The 27,691-nt window shown below is 33.6% G+C and overlaps 1 protein-coding gene across 3 annotated transcripts in view; it reads left to right on the plus strand.

Moving 5' to 3' along the window:
• The window catches only part of LOC130449977 (four and a half LIM domains protein 2), a 119,395-nt gene that overhangs the window by 36,685 nt on the left and 55,019 nt on the right, over nucleotides 1–27,691 (plus strand). For all 3 annotated transcript variants that reach the window (XM_056788124.1, XM_056788123.1, XM_056788125.1), the window contains 4 exons: nucleotides 18,297–18,456; nucleotides 19,017–19,178; nucleotides 19,286–19,450; nucleotides 23,872–23,988. In XM_056788124.1, coding sequence (XP_056644102.1) covers nucleotides 18,297–18,456; nucleotides 19,017–19,178; nucleotides 19,286–19,450; nucleotides 23,872–23,988 — 604 coding nt within the window. The remainder of the gene's footprint in view (nucleotides 1–18,296; nucleotides 18,457–19,016; nucleotides 19,179–19,285; nucleotides 19,451–23,871; nucleotides 23,989–27,691) is intronic.

The following is a 27,691-nucleotide window of genomic DNA, read 5'->3' on the forward strand; positions in this document are numbered from 1 at the left end:
TATAGATCGTCTTTTTTTGAAACAAACTAACATTTGTCTATGGAAATTGTTTTTTTTAAACAAATCGTTGTTAATCTTTAGAATATATCTTTTTTAAGATAAACTATTATTTTCTTATGGGAATTGTCGTAGAAAGACCCGTCATATGTCTATGGAATATTGTTTCTTTGAAAAAAAAAACTGTCATTTGTCCTTACAATATGTATTTTTGAAAATAAACCATAATTTCTCTATGGAAATTCGTTTTCCTTGATGAAACCGTCATTTATTTATGGAAATTATTTTTATTTTCCAAAAAACCTTTAGTTGTTTTTATAGATCGTCTTTTTTTGAAACAAACTAACATTTGTCTATGGAAATTGTTTTTTTTAAACAAATCGTTGTTAATCTTTAGAATATATCTTTTTTAAGATAAACTATTATTTTCTTATGGGAATTGTCGTAGAAAAACCCGTCATATATATCTATGGAATATTGTTTCTTTGAAAAAAAAAACTGTCATTTGTCCTTACAATATGTATTTTTGAAAATAAACCATAATTTCTCTATGGAAATTCGTTTTCCTTAATGAAACCGTCATTTATTTATGGAAATTGTTTTTATTTTCCAAAAAAACCATTAGTTCTTTTTATAGACTGTCTTTTTTTGAAACAATCCAACATTTGTCTATGGAAATTATTTCTTTTTAAAAAAAAACTGTCATTTGTCTTTGAGAACTGTCTATGGGAATTGTTTTGTTTCTCAAAATAAATCGTCATTTGTCTATGAAATAATTTCCTTTTCATAATAAACAGTCATTTGTCTAAGGGAATTGTTCTTTTTCAAAAAAATCGTCATTTGTTTTTCAAACACTGTCTTTTTTTGAAATAAACTTAAGTTTTTTTATGGAAATTGTTTTTTTATCAAAAAACCACCGTCTTTGAGAACTGTCTATGGGATTTATTTTTTTTTTCTTGAAAACAAGCCTTCATTTGTCTATGGAAACGAAAAAAAACTGTCATTTGTCTTTGAGAACTGTCTATGGGAATTGTTTTGTTTCTCAAAATAAATCGTCATTTGTCTATGAAATAATTTCCTTTTCATAATAAACAGTCATTTGTCTAAGGGGATTGTTCTTTTTCAAAATAATCGCCATTTGTTTTTCAAACATTGTCTTTTTTTGAAATAAACTTAGATTTTTATGGAAATTGTATTTTTTCTAAAAATCAACTGTCTTCGAGAACTGTCTTAAAAAGAAACCGTCATTTGTTTATATAATTTTTTAAAAAAACAAACCTTTGTTTATCTTATTGAACTGTCTTTTTTGAATCAGATTTACATCACCTTAATGGATCGTGTAACTAACGCCCTCTATTAGATTCAGATATAAAACCAAATTACAATATTGCCAGTAAAATTGTAAAAAACGTATATTTTTTTCAACACCCTTTATTTCGATGACGAATGCGCTACGAAATTTTTTTACAAAAATTATTTTTCAGTTTTATACTTATTCTAGCGACGAGGTCACGTTTTTTTAAACACCCTGTATAATTTAAGCAAAATTATATTAAAACAAAGGTTGTTGTAATTTCGTTGAAATTGTTGATATATTTTTATTAAAATTTCAGTACTAATCTGACTTTATTTGAAAATATAAAAGACTTAACTTATTTTATTTGTTTAAGTTCTTACAAAGAATTTGATAATTTTCCTTAACGTCATGTACGAACAATACGATAATGACTAATTGTGAATTAGACTAATTATTTTTTAATAATTTTATTATCAGATACAGTGGCGTTGACTAACAGATAGACTGCAAAGTTCGTAGGCTATATATAGGCAATATATAATAGAAACGGTGACTAAACATCATCAACAATATTCATATCAATCAAATCTAAATTTCTGCCATTTCAATAGAAATAATAGTTACGACTAATATTCCGATGGTCGGACTTTTACGAATTGGTAATTCAGCTAGCTGTCAATTGAGTTGAAGTTCGAAATTCGTTGTTCCTTTCGGTCCATACGCTTTCATAATATGTCCCAACACGTTCTTTTGACATATTTAGGATCTCAGCTATCTCAATTCGCTTCCCTTTAAGGTTATACAAAATATCTTTTTGCTATTGTCGTCAGTGACAGCTCTTTTGGGTGTTTCGCCTCGTTTAAACTTGGAAAACCTCTTCTCAACGGTTAGTTTTTCTGGGGCAAAGGTCGGACAATGTTAACCAAGTCAAGCCTTGACCTCCTTAGTGTTTTTGTTTTTGTTTTAATAACACACGAAGTTTAGTTTTATACATTTTTCCTAACTAACTACTATCTAAGTATTATAACTCATACACTAATAGTATGACAGCTGTCAAATTTATAGAAATGACTTTTGAAGGTTAGGACTAACTGAAAATAATAAGGAAGCGCCATCTATGATTCAGTACTATGAAATTTTTAGTGAATTTGATATAAAAAATTGATATATACTGAATAAACAATAATTATTTTGCTTTGAAATGTTTGTATTAATTTATAACACACCGTGTATATTCAGTAGTGGTTAATCAGCAGCGACCATTGTTTTGATTAACATTTAGTTCACAGGAAATGACATATAAATATATGTAAAGGATTCATTATAATGCGTATATCTAGATGATAAAAATGCGGGTATAATAAGTAATTTTTGTTGTGCTCATTTAAATAATGAAAATACCGAGCAATTATTGTTAATTTCTACTACTAACTGAGTAGATTCTGAGCAAAAAACATTTTGATTCAGTACTTTAGACAATTCGGATTTATACGAAAAATAATTCGGGGTCAAAATCTGGCGCTGTGCTGATGAGATCCTTTATTAAAGCAACGGGACATGAAATGGAACTGAATATAAATAATACCGAGACAAAAATTATGGTCTATAAATGGACAACACTTTCTGTATATATACAACCAAATTATCGTAATTCAATTGCCACGTATTTTATTTGTTTCAATTGCGTCTTCTTTTTTGTCATCACTTGTTAATAAAAAAAGAAATGTTTTGAAGTAACTGCTAATTGAAACGGAAATAAAACTTATGAAGTGTTTTTGGATTTTTATCAACACTGGATTGTTTATTTATTTATTTCAATGTTACCTCATGTGTTCACCGATTCTGACGGGTACGTCTAATTGAAAATAAAAAAAGAATCTCATTGACTGATTTAATGCTCTCCGGAACGATTCGTATATACAGTATGAGGTATTTAGATCGAGAACTTCCCCCGCGTCTTAAATGCGTAGAAATACAAAGTGTTTTCTTTTCTCGTGTTAGTTTATGACCCACTCTGTATTATATTTAAACACAGTAGGAAAAAGAGTTTTGTCAGAAGCCTAAATGTTTTGGTGATCCAGCTGGTCAACATTCCATGGTTAACGTTTTAGTTCAGATCATCGTCGATCTAATTTTGATTGATGAAATGGGTTTTTAACTTGCATCTGACCGGATCGCGCATTACTTTCTTCCCTCCCTCTTTGTATGCGGAAGGATACCACACCAAATGCTTCCTCACCCGACAAAAATTCTCTCGACGTCCGATCCCAAAATCTCCTGAATCAATTCTCGGAAACTAATACCCGAATGACTTATACCTCAAAATGTCTTTGGGGATGTTTAGAGATTTGCAAACAAGCTGTTTATTTGAGAGTGAGATTCATCCACACTCTCGACCGATTTGAATAGGCGAGTCTGTTTCGTCAATTCGCTACATACGTAGAAAAATCACTCACGCCTACTGCACCTAACCTAACCACATATTCAAAAAGTTTTGAACCGTCTAAATAACCGTACTATTGCATCAAACTAAACCTTCTACGAAGAATTTCCCGAAAACTACATTGAATTGAATATCTGTATCTCATAGAGGGATTTAGGTACGCAATTCATCAATTTGATCTAACTCCGAATGTTTCAACTTCGAATCATCTCAAAAGTTACCAAAACGTGTAATTTGAACGCTTCTTCAGGTGTAGAAAAACTTTATCTATGATCTGCGATAATAAGAAGAAATCATTGGGTGTCAAATGTCAATGTCAGATTTGATATAGCGACATCAGTGTTGCCATATCTAAAAACTTAAGTAGCAAACCTCGTAATACGAATCAACAATCAACAGAGATCATTTTTAGTAGATGGAAAGACTAAACAGAATTATTATTGGATTGGGAAATGTATAATCTGCAATAAACAAGATGCATTTCAAACATCAATTAAATTCATTCGGTTTATACAAGATACACAAATAAAAATTTAAATATTATAGTCTCTATGATTTCGGGGCTATCAAATCCAACAAACGAAATCAATTTCGAAATCGAATCGAATTGATTGTTGATATTATGAAAATTATATGAGTAAACAAAAATTTCGGGTCTGTTTGTTATATTTTGATATAAATCTGATTAAAAAAAAACATTTTTTATTTACTAAAAGTTACTTAATACACTTTTCACTATTACTAACGTATATGTAATGAAAGGGGTGGCGAAATTTTACGAGCAAGGGATGATAATCAATTCCCTCGAGTAAGAAGAGAGCAGCGTGAACTGTGGGGCCTACTTTTGTGACCGATGGCCGTTTTTAGTATTCTTTGTCCACCGTCCTTTTTACTATCTCAATTGTCATTTTCATCAGAATTTGAACCAGTGGATTTGATATTTTCGATGATTTTCTATGTTTCTTCATCTCCCTCCACTCCAATGTGTCTCGGAACCCATTGGGGGGTAACTTGATTCGTCTTATTGAGCTCAATCAACTTGTCCAGGTTCGAGAACTAAGGGCCGCCACGTGGTCTAGTTTCGCTCAAAATTGACTTGAGAGTAGTTTGGATTCGTGCCGCAATCACCTAAGTGTAATTTCTAACAAAAACCTGGTTGATGATATCATGAAATCGCCGAAAGAACTAACAGACTTCATTTGGTGTCTTCTTGAACAAGAAACAATGATATAGGTATACTTAGGGGTGGGTCTTTACCCACGTCTTCATTGTTGGAAAATATTTGGCCACTGAGTCTTTTTTTCAAGTCTGGGAACAGAATCCAGAGATCCAGGGGGCTAAATAGGGTGTACGAAGTGGCAATTCAAACTTAAATTCATTATTTTGGCCATTGCATCAACATTTGTGTGAGATGAAGAAACTTTTAGCCAAATGCGGCAGTTTTTGCCGACGCCATGACCTTGCCTGCAGATGGAACGATCTTTGACTCATTTGGAACCGATTTTCTCTTCTCAGTAAATTGTTTTGATTGTTTTTTTGTTTCTGGTGTGAAGTGATGGATCCCCGTTCTATCCATCGTTATGGAACGACGTTTTTATTCCATTGTGAGCAAACGCGGCACCCATCTTGCGCACAGCTTTCTCATGTCAAAATTTTCAATGAATTAGCGATGTAAAATGTTTTATAACTCGCGCACTTCCAGTCGACGATCATCCAGTACCACTTGGTGGATTTTCATCAACATTTCACATCATTTGATCGACCAATACCATGCTGGTCTTCGCAGGTCACTGAAAACGTTCGCAATTGATGGTTTCCAAACAAAGTGGTACTTTTCAAGCAACGAGCTCAATCTCTACGTCAGGTCAAGTACTTCTGGGACTATCCTCGTATAAATTAAAGGTTTTCCGTCTGTTTTCTTCGGGTAAATCGATATGGTATCGGAGCTTAGAGCTCTAACTCGATTCGGACGGTTGAATTGACTGGAAATGAATCACTTTTCAAACCAGTCCTCAAGTATTTTGGTGGAAATGAGCTATAATTTTCTAATTCATATTATGGGACAATTTAGATAATTTATCTTCTAAACCCCAACGTTTATGGTGTCCCAATGTCGTTTATCATCAACGTTGCGAATAAACGATGATATTGGGCTAATATTTAATTTCAAATATTGACTTAAACAGTCTAATAATATGTAAATATGAATTAATGCATTCGCATTCAGTTATAGTAATTTTCAAATACTAAAAACTGCGAGAACCCACCCACTAATCCAAAATTTTAAAATGATTACAGAATAATCTAAATATTTCCTAGAATTTTCTCAAATGTACCTGATCTAATGAAAATTTTTGGTCTTTTATATCCATAGCTGTACAATGCAATTGAAAAATGTTTGAACTCGTCAAAAACCCAGTGTATACAGATTTCATAGCCGTATAAAAAACCCTATGGATTACGACTGCTGCATAATTTTATTACTCTCTCATGAACAGTGTCAGTTGTATCACTGCATTAAGCGAAAAAAAATCGATCAAAAATCATCGAGCCATAAAAGTATTTAGCTGCTGCCGCATTTTTGAACTTTGCGTTATAGACACGTGAGTGTTTGGAGTGTGTGACCTGTCCACAGAGGAGATGGCGGGAGACTGCAGATAAATTGAAGGGATACCACTCAGAATCTAAACAGAAGGAATAGATTTGATCCAGCAGTGGACTCGGATCAGTTGAATGATGATTTGATTGTGTATCGAAAATGATGGGTGTAGAAAAATCCAAAAAAAAAAAAACGTTGCGATTCCGTCAAAACGCAATAAACAAAAATAAAAGAAACGAAAATCATAAATAACGTTATAAGAAGAGTTATTTATAAATACGATGAATGTTATTTTGTAAAAGAAAATGCGTTAAGTTGATAAGTCATGTTTCTAAATTTGCTAATTACCGAACGTCCAAAAAACGTCATCGCATACCCCGGCATCTCGAATACCTTTCTGCTTTTAAATGAATTACACGGCAGTTTAAATTTATTCGCTTCAAGTTTATTCAAATGAAAAAATAGGCCGCTATCAAATTTTACTTAATACAACATGACGGTTTTGACAGTTCGAATAAAGTTTCATGTACGAGGAATCTTCATTTCTACGAATTCTGTTCTGTTTACAAAATAAAATCAGAAAGTGAGAAGTTTAAATGTTTTGCATTACTTTGAACGGTCAAATTTACTTCAAACTTTGCACAATTTTCATAAGAATAATGAACTACGTAAATGTCGAGAAATTCGGCCAAATTCGGCCAAATTCGATGCTGCGCGCAAGGATTTTCTTTCACACGAAACGTAAATATCGATGCTTTTATAATCATCATCATCAGCTTCGACTACTAGCCTATCTATCTTTTCCGGTTCTTTACAAGGACTATCCAGTTTGCTGTATCAATTTTTGTAGCATCTTCAGTGACCTCCTCTCTCCATTATAGCCTTGGTTTCTATCTGCCTTTATTGCCCGTTGGTATAGCCTTCAAATTCTTTGTTATCGATGCGTGTTGACATGTCCTGCCCATCTAAGGTATTTGAAGAAATCTTCATTTCTACGAATTCTGTCCTGTATTAGAAAGTGTCTATTTCAGCTTTCCTTATTGCCAAAAAGGAAGATAGGGCTAGAGGATAAACTAAAGGTGTAGTCCCAGATTTACAAAATCGAGATGCAATAGTCAACATATAGATATTGAAGTCTGGTTTAAAATAGCTAAAATTGACTAAGTTGTTGATATTAAAAGTTTAAAAGAAGCAAGTTTTTTTAAAAATGTGAATCGCTCGTGATTGCTTACGTTGGATGATTTTTTCTAATTTTAGAAAAGGCCTTATTTAACAATAATGCACAAAATCGATTCGGGCAACTTTTTGTGATGAAGCGCAATCAGAATTGGTTTGCAGTGCAGTGACAAATGTCGAGAAATTCGGCCAAAATCGATGCTGAGTGCAAGGTTTTTCTCTCGCACATCGATGCTTTTATAATCATTATAATCAGTTTCGACTACTAGCCTATCATTTTCAATTTATTACAAGGATCATCCAGTTTGCTGTATCAATTTTTGTAGCATCTTCAGTGACCTCTTCTCTCCATTATAGCCTTGGTTTCCATCTGCCTTTATTGCCCGTTGGCATAGCCTTAAAATTCTTTGTTATCCTGCTTATCTAAGCCCGCCAATCCTGATTTATTATGTCTCAATTACTCCTTCTGTAATTTCAACTAGAAAACTGACAACAATGAATGTTTAAGTTAATTTCATTACAACTAATAGCGATAAATTACCTTTGTCAACGTTGCCAGACTGTGAAAATCCTATGAAACTTGAGGAAATGTTAAAAATTCACGCTTAATATAATAAAATTGAATCTGTCTTAACAGATACTGACAGTAACTGGTATAAAAATGAAATTATGGCATTCTTTTGTGTCAAAATAACGCGAACAGATGAATAGTGACGCGTAATTTTTGCGATTTCAAAAACAATTTACATAATAAATTAGGTAAGTTCACCGTTAAGTTCTATTTTAAACGTTTTTTCCTCATTATTTCCAAGTAAAATAAACTTTTTAAATATTTATCTTCGTCACAATGAATGGAATTTATTTTTATTTTTTTTTCTACAATTGTAATACAATAAAAACTCGATAATGTCTACAGCCTAATTGGTATTCAGTCTATTCTCGAAAACGATTAAAAAACCTTTGTTTATAATTTTTTATACGGGGTAAACGCCTTCTACTATCAGATTTAACCCTTCTTAACTGAATGTTCACTCGTAATAGTTTTCAAATCGTCAGACCTCGTACACATATGAAAAAAATCCAATACGCAACAAGCACGATATTTACTAAGAAATTAAATTACTTAATGTTCGTAAAAAAGGCTCTAACTATTGCCTGTTGTTACCTGAGGATCCTTTTTATTAGTTGATGGACACAATTCACCATAAACATCCTTTTTTTGATTTGTATTGGTGTTAATCCTTCTACAGGCAAACATTTTTGTAACATCGCTAAGCTCAATTCGAAACATTTTTCAAAACAACTTGACTGAGTGGTCGTTCGAGTTATACCTCGAGGATGGCACCAGAACTACCTGGTCTGACCTAGTAGTTGCTTGGAAAATACTATTTGAAGATGCTAAGCTGTTTGATATTTGTTTGACAACCACCAATAGCGAACTTTCTCGGTGAATTTGTAAACATGTAAAAAAGCTGAACTAGATTCTATTCCTTCGTTATCAACAGTAAAATATTGTGTAGCAAAGTTTAGACGAGACCGTACGACCTGCAAAGCAGTAATTGACTAAATGAGGTGACGACTTCAGAATTGTTGAAGAAAATCCATAAAGAATCGTCAACTGAAAATGCGCGAGCTAGCAGACATAGTAGACATTCCAAAAAATGCGCTACATCGCATATTAACTGAAAATTTGGACTTGAGAAAGCTGTAGATGCCTCATTAGCTCAGAATGGAACAAAAACAGCGTCGTGAAGATGTTTCCATCGAGTGTTTGGCAATGAAGACATTCCATAACTAAACGTAGGTCCATCAATCAAAACAATGGACTGGAAAGGTAGAACAGGCTCCAAATGAGTCAAAGATCGTTCCATCTGCAGCCAAGGTCATGGAATTGGTTTTTTGGGTTGCCAGTGAGATAATTTTCATTTACTATCTTGAAAATTCAAGCACTATCAACGGCTAGTATAATGCGAACTTATTGCAACGTTTGAACGAAGAAATCAAGCAAGAACTACCCCATTATCGATCGAGACAACAAGTTCAAACTTTGTTTAAAGCTTATAGTACAACAGCGCCATTTTTGAAGGTTTTCGAACTGTTTATTTATACCTTACAGCTGGACACTTTTCTCCCATTAGAGATTTTCCTTTTTTTTGTCTCTACCGTCCATGAAACGGACTTTCCTCCATCTATTGATAAGCGACGTCTAATCTCCTTTATAAATCTTACGTTTTCTCAATTTTTAGATATTAAAGTTGCATCTCTGTAGCTGTTTAAAGGTGAAAACCGTCCTTAGTATAGATACACTACCTGTCAATAGTTTGTATCCATCCTATCATTTGTGTGGTTCCATTCAGTAAATTCGAAGTGGAAAATGGACATTTCTTTCTGACTTCTCTGTCCACTTTGTTCCACAAATCTGGCAGGCGCCACCAGGTCTTCCTCCAAAACATTCCCAAACCATCACCAAGTGTCCTCCGTGTTTTACAGTCGGGATTACTTCTTGCTTTGACCTGCGCACAAATACTGTTATCTTAGACCCAAAACCTCAGACTTCAAACCCTTAATGCCTCAATTTTTTATGGTTTTTAGCCTACTGCAATCTCTTAATTTTATTTCTACGTCTTAAAGGACTTTATTCAAAGGATTCATGGATCCGAACTGCTATTTCAGCGGTGGTGGTTTTTCCTGGTGGATGGTTTCAAGACAAAGTTTCTTGGCTTTACTCATTTCAAATTTTGCAAATTTGAATTTGCGAGAACTTAAACTAACTTCCCAAAAAGATGTTTTGGTCCAAAAAAGCAAGAAATTTGTTATTTTGATATTTAACGAAAGGATTATGGGATGGGTAAAAACTTTTGTTTATCTTTGAGATATTTTAAAAGAAATTGTTTCAAAATATTTTATTTAATCTGTTTCAAAACAAAATTGAATATAAAGTTTTAATACCATTGTAGTTATTTTATTTTTAATTACAAGGCATTGGCGTTTAGACATCAAAATATTTTTAGATTTTGTTGGCGTGTTGTTGCTATTGATGAATGTCTATTGAACGACTTTAACTTGCATAACAAAACACTTCAATACCCAATATTTTATTTATATACGTTTGGCACAAAAATTACGATATTGATATTTATACATTGGATTTTATAGTCAATAAAATGTTTCCTAATGTACAAATATTATTTATTTAAATGAAATAAACGTACTCGAGGTGTATGTTCGATCAATTTGGATGTTTAACGTACAAGGGTCAGACTACAAACTAATGATTCATGTAGACCACGTAAAGTTTGGCCAAATGAAAAAATTTAAAGGATTTCCTGGAGAATGATGTTTGTTTCAATTCCAATGACCTTTTAGTGTGTGTAAACGAGATTTTGGAAGTAATCTTGGCAAGTATGGAAGCCTATACTCCTATAAACCCACCATTGACTTGTTATGTCGCATGGTTGCTTCAAATTCAACTCTTGATTCTTGGAGAACGCTACAACCCAGCCTACCTGGAGTTAATTCATCCATGCCAGAAATATATTACTAGAAATGTCTGAAAATTGATGATCTTACTCGTAGAAGCTCTTTGGAACTCACTTGGAACATCAAACTACAAACTAATGATTCATGTAGACTACGTAAAGTTTGGCTAAATGAAAGAATTTGAAGGATTTCATGGAGAATGATGTTTGTTTCAATTCCAATGACCTTTTAGTGTGTGTAAACGAGATTTTGGAAGTAATCTTGGCAAGTATGGAAGTCTATACTCTTATAAACTCACCATTGACTTGTTATGTCGCATGGTTGCTTCAAATTCAACTCTTGATTCTTGGAGAACACTACAACTCAGCCTACCTGGAGTCAATTCATCCATGCCAGAACTAGATTGCTAGAAATGTCTGGAAATTGAGGGTCTTACTCGTAGAAGCTCTTTGGAACTCACTTGGAACATCAAACTACAAACTAATGATTCATGTAGACCACGTAAACTTTGGCCAAATGAAAGAATTTGAAGGATTTCATGGAGAATGATGTTTGTTTCAATTCCAATGACCTTTTAGTGTGTGTAAACGAGATTTTGGAAGTAATCTTGGCAAGTATGGAAGCCTATACTCCTATAAACCCACCATTGACTTGTTATGTCGCATGGTTGCTTCAAATTCAACTCTTGATTCTTGGAGAACGCTACAACCCAGCCTACCTGGAGTTAATTCATCCATGCCAGAACTAGATTGCTAGAAATGTCTGGAAATTGAGGGTCTTACACAGTAGAAGTTCTTTGGAACTCACTTGGAACATCAAACTACAAACTAATGATTCATGTAGACCACGTAAACTTTGGCCAAATGAAAGAATTTAAAGGATTTCCTGGAGAATGATGTTTGTTCCATTTCCAATGACCTTTTAGTGTGTGTAAACGAGATTTTGGAAGTAATCTTGGCAAGTATGGAAGCCTATACTCCTATAAACTGTTATTTCGAGAAATTCCTACAAGCAACCCACCATTGACTTGTTATGTCGCATGTTTGCTTCAAATGCAACACTACAACTCAGCCTAACTTAGAAATTAGGAATTAGAAAAAAACACCGACCGAGTGATATAAATTGTTGCAAAAGGCCTACTGTACTGTGTAATCGCTTTAGTGATTACCGAGAGAGCGCTGAAGATGACCAGCGCCCAGGTCGCCCAGTGACTGTTTCAACTCTGGAAACACTGTCCAAAATCAACCGAATTGTGCGTGCAGATCGTCGAATGAGCATCCGGATGATTTCTGAGGCTGTAAATGCCGATAAAGAGAATTTTACACGAGGAATTAAACATGATAAAAGTCTGTGCGAAGTTGGTGCCAAAAAATCTGACTCCTGACCAAAAATCTTGTATCAACGGGTCTACTTAGAAGGTTAGAAAGATCTGCTATGAAAAAGACCCGATTTGAGTCGATGGAAGTGGTAAAGCAAAAAACGGCGGAGCTCCTAAAGATCCTAACCAAAGAAGACTTCCAGCATTGCTTCGATCAATGGAAAAAACGTATGGAAATGTGTGTATGGTGAGGAGATGGGAGTATATTGAAGGGGAGCGTTCGAATGTAGAATAATTTTTATAATAAAACCCTTTTCCGTGATTAATATCTTATCTTAGGCTGTTGTTGTCGAGGAGCTGGATTCTATCGATGTTTACATGTTTTCAGAGCTGCTGTTCGTAAATCTTTGCAATTTCTTCTGAAAAAAGTAGCAATTCGTGTCTTAAAAAATCAAAATATCTTTCTTGCGGGCAGACATGTGCTGTAGGCGACTGCGAAGCTCTCGCATTTCACACTCCGCCAGTGTTGACATTTAGGCGTCAGTCGGCGTTGTGCTACAGCCACCTAAACATGTCCGCTATTATTGATGCGTGAATTGCGAAGTTTAATTCGTTTTCTACAGGTTGAAGGCCATGTTTGTATGGGGAAAACATCATGAGTGATGGTGTTGTGCGTGAATAGTGTCGAAAGTTGTGCATGTGCATGTTGAAGGGGGCCAAGGACGCAAATCTATCGTTTCAGATGACGTGGTTCAAGTTTCAAGGTTTGTTTTGTACTTTACTTGAATTCATTGGCGGTAACTTTCTTTGAAGAAGGTATTGAAAAGCTTGTCCACAGATATTACAAACGTCTCAATCTCTTCGGTGATTATATCGAAAAGTGTATCAATATTTTGGTAATAAAGTTGTTGTTTTATATAAACTTGTCTTTTATTTATAACCTATTGAAAATTAAAGAAAAAACGGATCTCGTATATTAGAAATCTTTCAATTTGGTGTTTAATTTTACCACAATTTCGCTACTAAAACGTTCTTAGACTAGCTAGCGTTTATATATGGATTATGAGCGTTTTCGTAGTGGGATTGTGGCGAAACTAAACACCAAAGTGTACTAATTTTAATATATTTTCGAGCTTTCGAATACTTATCTGTCTGTGACTAAAATTATGGTCATGGTCATGGGAATTGGTCCACATACAAGGCTGCTAACCAGAATAAATCTCTTCGGTGATTATGTAATGAAATAATTGTTTTCTATGAACTTGTCTGTTATTTATAACCTATCGGAGGTTGATAAATAAACAGCAATCGTACATTAAGTTGTTGGTGCTTTGTATAATTTTCCAAGTGGACGTATTTTTAAAATGGATTGTAAAACTCTTAGTTAGAACGACTTGAACTTGTTCGATTCAACAAAATACACGAATAACACCCCAAAACATCGTTATTTACAATAAAAATCACGATCGACTTATTTTTTCCCTCATCATATATCACGTTGTGTGTCATCGACATAGTATTCTTAATAATTTCATTAAAAAAAAAAATGATTACAGTCTCGGCGAAACTTTCCAATAACACATTTTCTATTAAATGAAAATATCCATATTTGCTACCTGGGTGTGATAGTTGAAGTCTTCCTTTTCCGTTAGTTTCTCTATAAAGTAAAAACAATCACTAGGGATTGTAATTATGACCTTAACGAAATTAGAAAGTATTTTGAATCGCATATCTTTTTGGTTATCGACATTACGAGGTCTAGTTATTAAATAACGAGATTGTGCGCCTAGATGGCGCCCTAGACGCGTTGGGTATCTAGATATTTTGTCTATGCACGTCCCAAAACACGTTTCGGTCACTATTATAGTGTTTGTACAGTAGCGGTTTGAAATGAAAGTCTTTTTTCTCAGGAACAACGTATCAATTTCAAATTTAACGTTAAATTTAAAAAAAATCTCGACCGAGTGAAATAAATTGTTGCAAGAGGTCTATGGGGACAATTCTCTATCTAGTGCGCGTTTTTTTGAGTGGTGTAATCACCTTAGTGATGACCGAGAGAGCGCTGAAGATGACCATGGCCCAGGTCGCTCTGTGACTGTTTCAACTCCGCAAACAGTGACCAAAATCAACTAAATTATTCGTGCAAATCGTCGAATCAGCATCCGGATGATTTCCCAGGCTGTAAACGCCGATAAAGATACCGATAGAAAAATTTTGTACATGACAAAAGTCTTTGCGAAGCTGGTGCTTTAAAATCTGATTCCCGATCAAAAGCTCTTGCGTTCACTTGTTTTTGTACCCCAAAATAAATGTACGCTTCGTTGTTGCCCGAGTGACCGGGCACCCAAACGAGTTGGATTTTGCAGCTACCATTCACCAGATTTTAAAGGATTCTCTTACACTCCAGCACTAGCCTATGGCATATCTTTTCGGCCGTTACAGCTTGTATGGCAGCTCTGCTGTCTGAGAAGATCGAGAGAAACCTGCACCGACCAAGCCATTCCTCCTGGAACCGTCTGTGTACCAGGTGTCTCCATTTTTCAATACAACGGTCTTGGAGTCACCATTCCACTGCTCGTGTCTCCAAGTCTTTATTATCAATGGTCGAAGGCGTCATTTGGCCGTTGCCCGTCGAAATGATTGGGCATCCATCTGTGGCCTGCGCCCAGATTATTGCATGGCCACTAGATCCAGCCTGCAGCCTGCATCCTTTGAGGATGCTCATCCTGTAGGCTGACCTTATGGCTTCGAATTGTATCGCTAGATCCAAGGGTGGAAGGTCTAGTAACACCTCAAGAGCCCCAATTGGGGCCGTACGCATGGATCCTTTGATGCTGAGACACGCAAGACGCTGAACTCTTAGTCATTTTTATAGTATTTCAGTTATCTTAATAGATATTTCTTAGATAAGACGTGACAATACTTTTTTATTATTTTTTCTGAATAATTCTACCAAAATGGGGTACGAAAACCGTTTAAACTAGCGATAATCTGTAAAAAAATACATGGGACATAAATATACGTGGTCTAAAGGTAAACTGTTCTCCTTTAGATTCTGAAGACGATAACTTGGTTATCGAAACGCGCGTCAGATAGTGTAGTGAGTGAGTGTTGGTGTAGTGGTGGTGTAAACAGTGTATTCAGTAATCATTGTTAATGTTTATGTGATGTTCGAGCGCCATATCTCAATTAATTTTGGTTTGTTTATGGTTTACTATAAAAAAGTGTTCAGCAATGAGATTTAGGGCTATGGAATCGTTGGAAATGTCGGGACGGTGTTTTGAAGAGACTAATTTAATCGAATAGGCTTTCAACATTTATCGTGGAGCGACTCATCATATTTTGATAAAAAAATGAGTCAAAAAAGATATTTTACGTAAACTCAGACATAATTAGAAACCTTTTTTCCGCAACACTAAGAATATGGCATTATACGAACTTTTTAATGGTAAATCAATGTTTGACCTAAGTTTACGTTTCCAATGAAATGGGTTCGTGTCCATCCATGTATCAAGTTTCCTATTCTATAATCAATGTTGAAAACAGTATATATACATGTGACGTAAAAAAGTTTCTTAATAATTTAAGTTAGAAGAAACTATCGACGAATTTAAGGCAGTTGAAATAATTTTAGAAATAAATTCGTTTATTGAAAATATAATTCCATCTAGTTTGGATTTTTGAAACTAAACATACACTACAGAGTGTTTGAAGAAATAAATATTTCTACACTACTATCCAGTTCATGTCCAATAGTTAACAATCCGCACTTTTTACAGGGACAACCTGTACAATCTAAAAATACCAAAAATGAATTTTCAATCGATTTTTCTTTGTTAAACTCGATAAAATTTATAGCATACGAGATATTTAGATTTTTAGGAAACCGTTCGCCATGAAGAAACATTCTGAAAAAAATTATCATAAATTGTAATTATTTATTGAAAAAACGTATTAAAACACAATTCTTTGAGATCTAATGAATAAATAAATAAACACGCGATTAAAGCACGAGTTTCAACGGATATTTACTCGGTTTTACTCATTTTAAAACGTACAAATCTGAATTTTCGAGAACGAAAACAACACGTATTCTAACTTCACAAAACAATGTCTTGGTCAAAAAAATATTAATCACAGATTCTCGCGAAGCTAACTGGGACTAAACTACAATCATAAACACCCCACTGTTAAAGATTAATAAACAAATCAGTCAGTACTTGCAAGTTTTAACTTGTCGTCCTCACTGAGAAAATTCTAGACATGTGCTCGTATAAAGTAAACAAATAATGGATATTATTATTTTTGGGTTAGTAAAACGCCATTTTGAAATTTGATGAACGGATTATAGGGTGGGCGAAAATTTTGGACTAGTAGTAAATAGTCAAGTTTGGAATTAGATGCGATTAGAGGCGTTTTCAAAATGAATAACCGATACAAGCTAACCGATACAAGCTCACGCTCCAGTAAAGTTTTTTTTTTCAACAGTGTGGAAAATGTATCAGAAATTCTTATGAACGGGCTCTGTTGTCGACGCGTCGAGGTCTGGTGCAGTGCACGCGTTTCACCGTTAAAAACGATTGACTTTTGAAGTTCTCTTAATAGAACTTCAAATATTCGATTTATTTTTGAGGGCCTTCTCAAGAATCGCACCCTTACCTATCTCCGAACTACAATTGAAGAATTATTGCGAAATTATCCTAATGCAAATTTGACGTGACTTATGCCGACCTCTGTATAGTGAAAATCAGTAATTCTATCAGTGGAAATAATTATTTTTGTATCGCTTAATGAGATCTCGTTACTCCTCGCGAAAACAGCCAAAAATTCTAGTTGTTTTAAACAGTATTATACTTTTTACTGTTGAACAAAAATAAAGTACACAAAATACTGTTTGCAGCATCAAAATGCAAACACAAATTTGTTTTTATTTAGTTAGAGGGCGCTAATTGCTCAGTGCAGCGCAGCCACCACAAACAAATCACACCAAGTTTCAGAACGCATCTGTCAATGTCAAATATTCAAGACTGTCACTCACTGACAGACAGACAAGTCATTGAAAATTATAGATAATCTATAGACTCAGTATTTATATAGAGAATTAACAAATTTCGAAGTAATTTATGAAAAAATGTAAGACAATATCTTTCTTGGAACGTGTACTAACCTTGTAAAAACTGTTGGTAACCCTACATCCAATATAAATAACCAAAACTAGAAAATAGATTTACTAAAGTTTTTAGTGTGTAGCACATATAAGTTTTTTTTTTAATAAAAAGAATTATTTTTTAAGGAATATAAAATTTACAGTTCATAAATTGTGTCTTATTAAATTTAATTGACAGCGAAATTCGTTGGGGGAATTCAACCGCGCCGTTATGGTCAACTTTGGCCTTCTTTAAATTCCATTGATTTTCAATAACAAGGTCTCAGTACTGGCTTTGTAGTTTCTTTCGTATTTTACCTAGAAATATATATAATATATACGAAGCTTAACAAACTATTTTTATTAAAACAATTATTAACGTTTCTAAAATGCAACAACAATCTTCTTCTTCTTTTTTATTTTCCACTAAGTAAACTTGAATAAAACGATATACATATTATCAAAAAATTAATAAATACATCGTCTTCCATCGCTAATAATAATAAGAGCAGACTATAAAAAAGTGAAATTGATTATATACATCAATTTCACGATGTTTCTTTCTCATAAAAACTATTTTATTCGTTCTTTGCTTTTAATCTATACCTGTTTATGATGCTATAAAAAGGATTTAATTTCCTCGACTTCTATATACGGAACACAGATAACATCGGTGTATGTTGGGTTGCATATACGAGCAAATGACACGGTGTCGACTTATACAGAACCGTATTATAAATTTTAAGCGACGATTTAAAAGATTTGAATTTTTAATTTTTGGAAAAATTTGTAAAAGAAAAAATGTTATTTTAAATGGAATTCATATTTATTTTATTTCAGAAAAACATGCAAAAATTGCAAATGTCCGAGAGATGGGCACGAAATAATTGCTGAACATGGCGCCAGATCGAGGCTAGGATTTATAGCTACCCATGACGGATTAGACGCTAGATCTTTAGGATATACCTTTGTGCCTCCAGGTCTGACCTCTGCTAGACAGGTACGTACAAAATCAGGTAAATGTTTCCTTTTCGTGATTTTTTTTTTTTTGGAAAGTACATATAAAAACGAACAATTTGCAAAAACAAACAACTGAATATGATAATTTGAACAATTTTCATAGGTTATGTTAGATTAGGTATTGAAAAAGTTGAAATTTTGTTGCATGTAGCATGAAAATAGGGTATCCTAACCTATTCTAACTTCAAAATGGTTTGGTAATTGATAAAAGTTGTTAAAATTATAATATTCGATTATTTTTTTTCCAAATTGTCCGTTTTTGAATGTACTTTCCCAAATATATACGATACTATTCGAAAAAAATGTTTAAGTGTAGGAAAATTTGGCAAAAAAATGTGGAAATTTTGATTTTCAAACTCGGATTTCATTTTTATCTCAAATACGACGAAAAAATAAACAAAATGAGAAGAAAAAATTTTTTAAACTTTAAATTTATTACAATAATAAAATGATGAAAACTAATAATAAATAATCACCGTATAGAAACGAATTTTCTAAAAATAAAACAGTTATTTTGAAATATTAATTTTTTGTTTCAAGGTCGACCAGTATTATTCCACTTTGCCTTCGGAAGAAGTTCCAAAACTTGGGTCCAAAGGGGAAACGAACCGTTCCCAAAGAATAGTTAGGCAACTACCTAAACAAGATTTGGCTTTATCTGCTTGCAAATTCGTCGAACCAGAAAATAAAGCGAGTTATGAGGTTAATATCGATTTTTTTTTTCAATAGACATCCTGTTTTCGAGATACAAATCGATTCAAATTTTATCACGTGGTTAATAAGTTGAAAAATGTAATTTTCCATTTCAGGATTTTGTTTCTGGTAGAAATCAAGTAGCTCTTGATGTGGGTATAGCTAAGACTACTCCGCCCAGTAGCATATGCGCCCATTGTGAAAAGCCTATTCATAGTCAACAAATAAGTATCGCCGCGCCTAGATTAGGTAAATTATTGTGGCATCCATCTTGTTTTAAGGTGAGTTTTATTGTTAATTTCAACAAATGTCCCCCTTAATATTAAATAATGAGAAATTAATTCGTTTCTTACGTATTTTTTGCGTGAATTATTACACAAAAATATATTGTGGTTTATGACTAATACCTCAAAAAGCAAAGTTGGGGTGGAACACACCCCTACGCCGATGTGTGCTTTTGCGCTATGGGGGGGTCAAAATCCTCATTTTCTACAAGTGCCAAGCATAAAACTGCATAGTTAAAAGAATCAAGAAAGCCACGTTTTTGAGAATAAATTTCACACTTCCAACTCTTCCAGAAGCTATTTCGGAATAAAATTAGGAATAATAAGATCTAAGATCCAATAAATAAATCTCGAACCACACGACACGAGGATTTGTTTACCCCACAACGGCCATTTTCAAATGGATTTTGACAGTCCGAGAAAACAACTAATATACCTCAAAATGGCGTTCGTGGGGTAAACAATCTGTTTTTTTTTGTCCATTAGTGATAGTTGCTTCGTTTTTGATAGTAAAGTTTCAAGGAATTCATCAAGTTTGAGGTAGTTAATTTTTTCTTGGAAATTAATTTCCAATGTTATGTTTATCAAACAAAAAAAGTAGTTGTTAAGGTTGCATGGTAATAACCCAGTGGTATCTGAAAGGTACTTGAACTTGAAGCTTTCAATACAGTTAACCTCTTTCCATTAAAAGAGCTTTAGTCAAAATCATGCTCTTTTTCCACAAGTACTAAGCACAAAAGCCACATTTTGAGAGTAAATTTCATACTTCTTGAAGTAACTACTCTTCCAGAAGAATAATAAGGTCTAAAATCTAATAAATAATCTCAAACCACACAGAACTAGAATTTGTTTACCCCACAACGGCCATTTTCAAATGGATTTTGACAGTCCGAGAAAACAACTAATATACCTCAAAATGGCGTTCGTGGGGTAAACAATCTGTTTTTTTTTGTCCATTAGTGATATTTGCTTCGTTTTTGATAGTAAAGTTTCAAGGAATTCATCAAGTTTGAGGTAGTTAACTTTTTCTTGGAAATTAATTTCCAATGTTATGTTTATCAAACAAAAAAAGTAGTTGTTAAGGTTGCATGGTAATAACCCAGTGGCATATGAAAGGTACTTGAACTTGAAGCTTTCAATACAGTTAACCTCTTTCCATTAAAAGAGCTTTAGTCAAAATACTGCTATTTTTCCACAAGTACTAAGCACAAAAGCCACATTTTGAAAGTAAATTTCATACTTCTTGAAGTAACTACTCTTCCAGAAGAATAATAAGGTCTAAAATCTAATAAATAATCTCAAACCACACAGAACTAGAATTTGTTTACCCCACAACGGCCATTTTCAAATGGATTTTGACAGTCCGAGAAAACAACTAATATACCTCAAAATGGCGTTCGTGGGGTAAACAATCTGTTTTTTTTGTCCATTAGTGATATTTGCTTCGTTTTTGATAGTAAAGTTTCAAGGAATTCATCAAGTTTGAGGTAGTTAACTTTTTCTTGGAAATTAATTTCCAATGTTATGTTTATCAAACAAAAAAAGTAGTTGTTAAGGTTGCATGGTAATAACCCAGTGGCATATGAAAGGTACTTGAACTTGAAGCTCTCAATACAGTTAACCTCTTTCCATTAAAAGAGCTTTAGTCAAAATACTGCTATTTTTCCACAAGTACTAAGCACAAAAGCCACATTTTGAAAGTAAATTTCATACTTCTTGAAGTAACTACTCTTCCAGAAGAATAATAAGGTCTAAAATCTAATAAATAATCTCAAACCACACAGAACTAGAATTTGTTTACCCCACAACGGCCATTTTCAAATGGATTTTGACAGTCCGAGAAAACAACTAATATACCTCAAAATGGCGTTCGTGGGGTAAACAATCTGTTTTTTTTGTCCATTAGTGATATTTGCTTCGTTTTTGATAGTAAAGTTTCAAGGAATTCATCAAGTTTGAGGTAGTTAACTTTTTCTTGGAAATTAATTTCCAATGTTATGTTTATCAAACAAAAAAAGTAGTTGTTAAGGTTGCATGGTAATAACCCAGTGGCATATGAAAGGTACTTGAACTTGAAGCTCTCAATACAGTTAACCTCTTTCCATTAAAAGAGCTTTAGTCAAAATACTGCTCTTTTTCCACAAGTACTAAGCACAAAAGCCACATTTTGAAAGTAAATTTCATACTTCTTGAAGTAACTACTCTTCCAGAAGAATAATAAGGTCTAAAATCTAATAAATAATCTCAAACCACACAGAACTAGAATTTGTTTACCCCACAACGGCCATTTTCAAATGGATTTTGACAGTCCGAGAAAACAACTAATATACCTCAAAATGGCGTTCGTGGGGTAAACAATCTGTTTTTTTTGTCCATTAGTGATATTTGCTTCGTTTTTGATAGTAAAGTTTCAAGGAATTCATCAAGTTTGAGGTAGTTAACTTTTTCTTGGAAATTAATTTCCAATGTTATGTTTATCAAACAAAAAAAGTAGTTGTTAAGGTTGCATGGTAATAACCCAGTGGCATATGAAAGGTACTTGAACTTGAAGCTTTCAATACAGTTAACCTCTTTCCATTAAAAGAGCTTTAGTCAAAATACTGCTATTTTTCCACAAGTACTAAGCACAAAAGCCACATTTTGAAAGTAAATTTCATACTTCTTGAAGTAACTACTCTTCCAGAAGAATAATAAGGTCTAAAATCTAATAAATAATCTCAAACCACACAGAACTAGAATTTGTTTACCCCACAACGGCCATTTTCAAATGGATTTTGACAGTCCGAGAAAACAACTAATATACCTCAAAATGGCGTTCGTGGGGTAAACAATCTGTTTTTTTTGTCCATTAGTGATATTTGCTTCGTTTTTGATAGTAAAGTTTCAAGGAATTCATCAAGTTTGAGGTAGTTAACTTTTTCTTGGAAATTAATTTCCAATGTTATGTTTATCAAACAAAAAAAGTAGTTGTTAAGGTTGCATGGTAATAACCCAGTGGCATATGAAAGGTACTTGAACTTGAAGCTCTCAATACAGTTAACCTCTTTCCATTAAAAGAGCTTTAGTCAAAATACTGCTCTTTTTCCACAAGTACTAAGCACAAAAGCCACATTTTGAAAGTAAATTTCATACTTCTTGAAGTAACTACTCTTCCAGAAGAATAATAAGGTCTAAAATCTAATAAATAATCTCAAACCACACAGAACTAGAATTTGTTTACCCCACAACGGACATTTTTAAATGGATTTTGACAATCAAGGAAAACAGCTGATCTACGTCAAAATGACGTTCGTGGGGTAAACAATTGATTTTCTCGTATGTACCCGTGTTAGTTTTTTTAGTTTTTCCGGTAGCGAGAGTTGTTTTCTATTGTTTTATTGTTTCATGGTGGTAACAGGATTCCAAATATACATTTTACATCAATTTCAATGAAACTAATACAACTGAAACCGATTATTTGTGTAGTTTATTTCATGCAATTTACAAAATTTAGGACACTTGTATTGATTTTGTGCTCAAATTACGGGAGTTTTTTGACATTTCCACTGAAAAAAAGCTGAAAAGTCACTTTCTGAGAGGAAATTTCATACTTTTTTTCGTAGCAGTTCTTTAAGAAGCAATTTCGCATTAAAACTGGAAATATTGAGGTATTAAATCCATCAAATAAATTCACAAACCACACAGAAACTTAAGACACGAGCATTTGTTTACCCCACGACGATCATATTTAAATGGATTTTGACAATCAAGGAAAACAGCTGATCTACGTCAAAATGACGTTCGTGGGGTAAACAATTGATTTTCTCGTACCCGTGTTAGTTCTTTTTAGTTTTTCCGGGAGGAAATTTCGTATTTCTTTTCGTAGCAACACCTTAAGAAGCAATTTCTCATTAAAACTGGAAATAATAAAATCTAAAATCGATCGAATAAATTAAAAAATTGCATCAGCTGATTTTGACAATTCGTTAGATTACTCAATTATCCTTATAATAATTTATCTTATGGCCTCTCACCTATTAAGACATTATCCAGTTAAATAATATGAAGTTTTAATGCTGTTAAGTCATAGAATAAGATCAACGTTGCCGAATTTCGGAAGTAATATGGAAATTGAGGAAATGTAAAATCTATGTTATATTAAAGATAAAAGAATATAACAGAAAATTGACTAGTTGGCAATTGAATGTCGAGGAAAAAGATGATCGGAACAAAAAATTTGTTCATTATGCATATTTTCACTTTATGAATATTTTTAGGTGTTTTTTTTTTAAATAACTTGGTTGTCATTGAATATTTATTTTATTCTTGATCGAAATTCGTATATTTGGTTACCCCTGGTATACCTTTGAATAAACAAGTAATGCATATGTTTCCAATTTATGGGGACATACTGTATATCGTTTTTATCAACTTTTCAGTGCACCAGTTGTGAAGATCTCCTCGTGGACCTTGCTTATTGTGTTTACGAGGACAATATTTATTGCGAAAGACATTATGCTGAAAAAATGAAGCCAAGGTGTGCTGGATGTGATGAGGTGAGTTTTTATAAACATTTTCACGTTGATATAGTCGGTGGATTTGAAAAAAAAAATACTGAATATATAAGAATAAAATAATAATCATAATATACCTATAAACACAAATTAATTAAAATAAATATTAATTTTTTTGTGTTAGTCAATCTGACAACAGCGCTTTTAGATTCATACAATTCCTAACCTTTTAGGACATCGAAATATTTCGACTCTTCCGGATCGAACTAAAACTATTGATTAAATTTCATGTTAAAATACATAGTACAGGCAAATTAGGCGATTTTGAGCTAAAACCTTAAATTAAATTGGATCGTTTGGTTTTTTGAATGTTGGAAGGTTTTGGGATACTGAATAAGTTTAGCAACTTCTAACAAAATTACAGGAACGGATTTTCGAAATTTTGGAACTTGAAAATCAAAAATATTTTGAATCGCGAATAATTCGAAAATTATAAGGAATTCGATAAAAATTATTCGGATAAAAAATGTAGAGTAAAAAATTCTCTACAAAAAAGTATCTATGGTATTTGTTCCTAACCTCAAAATTTTCACCTTAAAATGCGTTTATACAATCAAAAATATGTTGAATCGTGAATAACTCGAAAACTATGAGGAATTCGATAAAAACAGCCCAAATAAAAAATGTAGAGTAAAAAATTCTCTACAAAAAATTATTCATGGTATTTGTTCCTAACCTCAAAATTTTCACCTTAAAATGGGTTTATACACTCAAAAATATGTTGAATCGTGAATAACTCGAAAACTATGAGGAATTCGATAAAAACAGCCCGAATAAAAAATGTAGAGTATAAAATTCTCTACAAAAAAGTGTTCATGGTATTTGTTCTTAACCTCAAAATTTTTATTAAAAAATTGGTTTGAGCGCTCAAAAATATTTTGAATCGCCAATAACTCGAAAACTACACGGAATTAGAAAAAAACTGCCTCAACAAAAAATGTAGGGTACAAAATTCTCTACAAAAAAGTATCTCAGGTATTTTTTCCTAACTTCAAAATTTTCACCGTAAAATGGGTTCATGTACTCAAAAAAATTTTGAATTGCGGATAACTCGAAAACTATGAGGAATTTGAAAAAAACTGTTTAAATAAAAAATGTAGGGTACAAAATTCTCTACAAAAAAGTATTCTTGCTATTTGTTCCTAACCTCAAAAGTTTCACATTAAAATGGGTTTATATACTCAGAAATATTTTGAATCGAGAATAATTCAATAACTACGAGGAATTCGAAAAAAAGTGTTGGAGCAAAAAATGTACAGCACAAAATTGTCTACAGATTGGTCTTGAAGTATTTTTTCCTAACCTCAAAATTTGCTTTTATAAAATGGGTTTGAGCGCTCAAAAATATTTTGAATCGCAAATAACTCGAAAACTATAAGGAATTCGAAAAAACTGTTCGAATAGAAAATGTAGAGTACAAAATTCTCTAAAAAAAGTATCCCAGGTATTTTTTGCTAACCACAAATTTTCACCGTAAAATGGGCTCATGTACTCAAAAATATTTTGAATTACGGATAACTCGAAAAATATGAAAATTTCAACACAAACTGCCGATTATTATTATGGGGAATTGAGGGGTGAACAAAAACTTTTGACCAGTAGTGTAAACTGATGAGTAGAACTACCAAAATTGTATTAACAGAAAAATACTTTATTTTATTTATTTTTATTGTCTTGAAAAAATGTTAATATTTGATTACCGTTTATCGTAAGTTGATTTTAGTTCAGATTATGTTGAATTTCCTTCGAAGGGAGTAAAAAACTACCCCAAAAATCATTTCTCAACAAACACGGTTATTTTTTGTTAAGTTCGACATCAAAATGTCTCGAAAAATTTCCCAAAATACTGTGCCTGTGACCTCGTTGTCAAGGAAAAAGCGATTTTTGTTTTTTTGACGAAAACAAAGCTTTGCAAAACAAACTACAATTTTTGTTTTGATTTTTTCTCCATATCTCTCAACATTTTTGACATGTTTTCAAAAACGTCATTATCGGGGTATGTTTTAATTATTTTTTATCCTCAAAATGTTATTCCGATTGATATTTAACAAATAAAACTGATATTTTTGAAAAAAAAATTCGAAAAATTGATCTAGAACAAACATCACCATTTTTTAGTCGGTTAGATTAAATTTTCGAATACAACGAACGTTTGATAATTAAAAATTAGCGAAACCGAATTTTCCCTATTTGTTAACAGTCACACGATCCACTAAAATGTTTTTTCTATTTTTATCGGACGCGATCTCAATAATAAAATAAAGTTCTGTTATTTTTATCGACGATGTAATCGGTCTTTTATGAAAAATCCGAATTGTTTTCGTTATAAAATAGGCATTTTCACACGACACCAATTCAGTAACGCCGATTTCATTTTTTTAACATACAAAATTTGTGCTGAAACTAATAGAACTCGTGAAAATAGTACAAACGATTAGAATTTTTCGATGTACCACTCTTCCGCATCTACGAGCTCTCGTCTCGAGGAACGCTGGACTGGAATGCTGTTCAGTTCCTATTTCACGGCCCGTTGAACCGATTCTACCGATCTCTGATGCTTTCCCTTGAGCGTCGAGTTTATTTTCGGAAATAAAAAGGGCCAAAAATATCCTGGCAAATCGCTTCCATCTGCTCCCCCAACAACACTTGTGCAACTAATCATTAGCGACACATTTTCGTGGGTCTTCTACTCTACTCTACCCCTACTTTCTCAGAAACCTCTTGCACCCTTCAAAAAATACCCGAACTAGCCATGACAGCATCACCGAAGGCTTCCTTAATCGTGTCACGATGCTATTTGCTCGCTTTACCGAGCTCCACTCATTTTCGTGGGTCTTCTACTCTACTCTACCCCTACTTTCTCAGAAACCTCTTGCACCCTTCAAAAAATACCCGAACTAGCCATGACAGCATCACCGAAGGCTTCCTTAATCGTGTCACGATGCTATTTGCTCGCTTTACCGAGCTCCACTCATTTTCGTGGGTCTTCTACTCTACTCTACGCCTACTTTCTCGGAAACAGCTTGCGCCCTTCAAAAAATACCCGAACTAGCCATGACAGCATCACCGAAGGCTTCCTTAATCGTGTCACGATGCTATTTGCTCGCTTTACCGAGCTCCACTCATTTTCGTGGGTCTTCTACTCTACTCTACGCCTACTTTCTCGGAAACAGCTTGCGCCCTTCAAAAAATACCCGAACTAGCCATGACAGCATCACCGAAGACCTCCTTAATCATGTCACGATGCTATTTGCTCGCTTTACCGAGCTCCACTCATTTTCGTGGGTCTTCTACTCTACTCTACCCCTACTTTCTCGGAAACCTCTTGCACCCTTCAAAAAATACCCGAACTAGCCATGGCAGCATCACCGAAGGCTTCCTTAATCGTGTCACGATGCTATTTGCTCGCTTTACCGAGCTCCACTCATTTTCGTGGGTCGTCTACTCTACTCTACCCCTACTTTCTCGAAAACAGCTTGCACCCTTCAAAAAATACCCGAACTAGCCATGGCAGCATCACCGAAGGCTTCCTTAATCGTGTCACGATGCTATTTGCTCGCTTTACCGAGCTCCACTCATTTTCGTGGGTCTTCTACTCTACTCTACCCCTACTTTCTCGGAAACCTCTTGCACCCTTCAAAAAATACCCGAACTAGCCATAACAGCATCACCGAAGACCTCCTTA

Source organism: Diorhabda sublineata, chromosome 10 (genome assembly GCF_026230105.1).
Source record: "Diorhabda sublineata isolate icDioSubl1.1 chromosome 10, icDioSubl1.1, whole genome shotgun sequence".
Lineage (NCBI taxonomy): Eukaryota > Metazoa > Arthropoda > Insecta > Coleoptera > Chrysomelidae > Diorhabda > Diorhabda sublineata.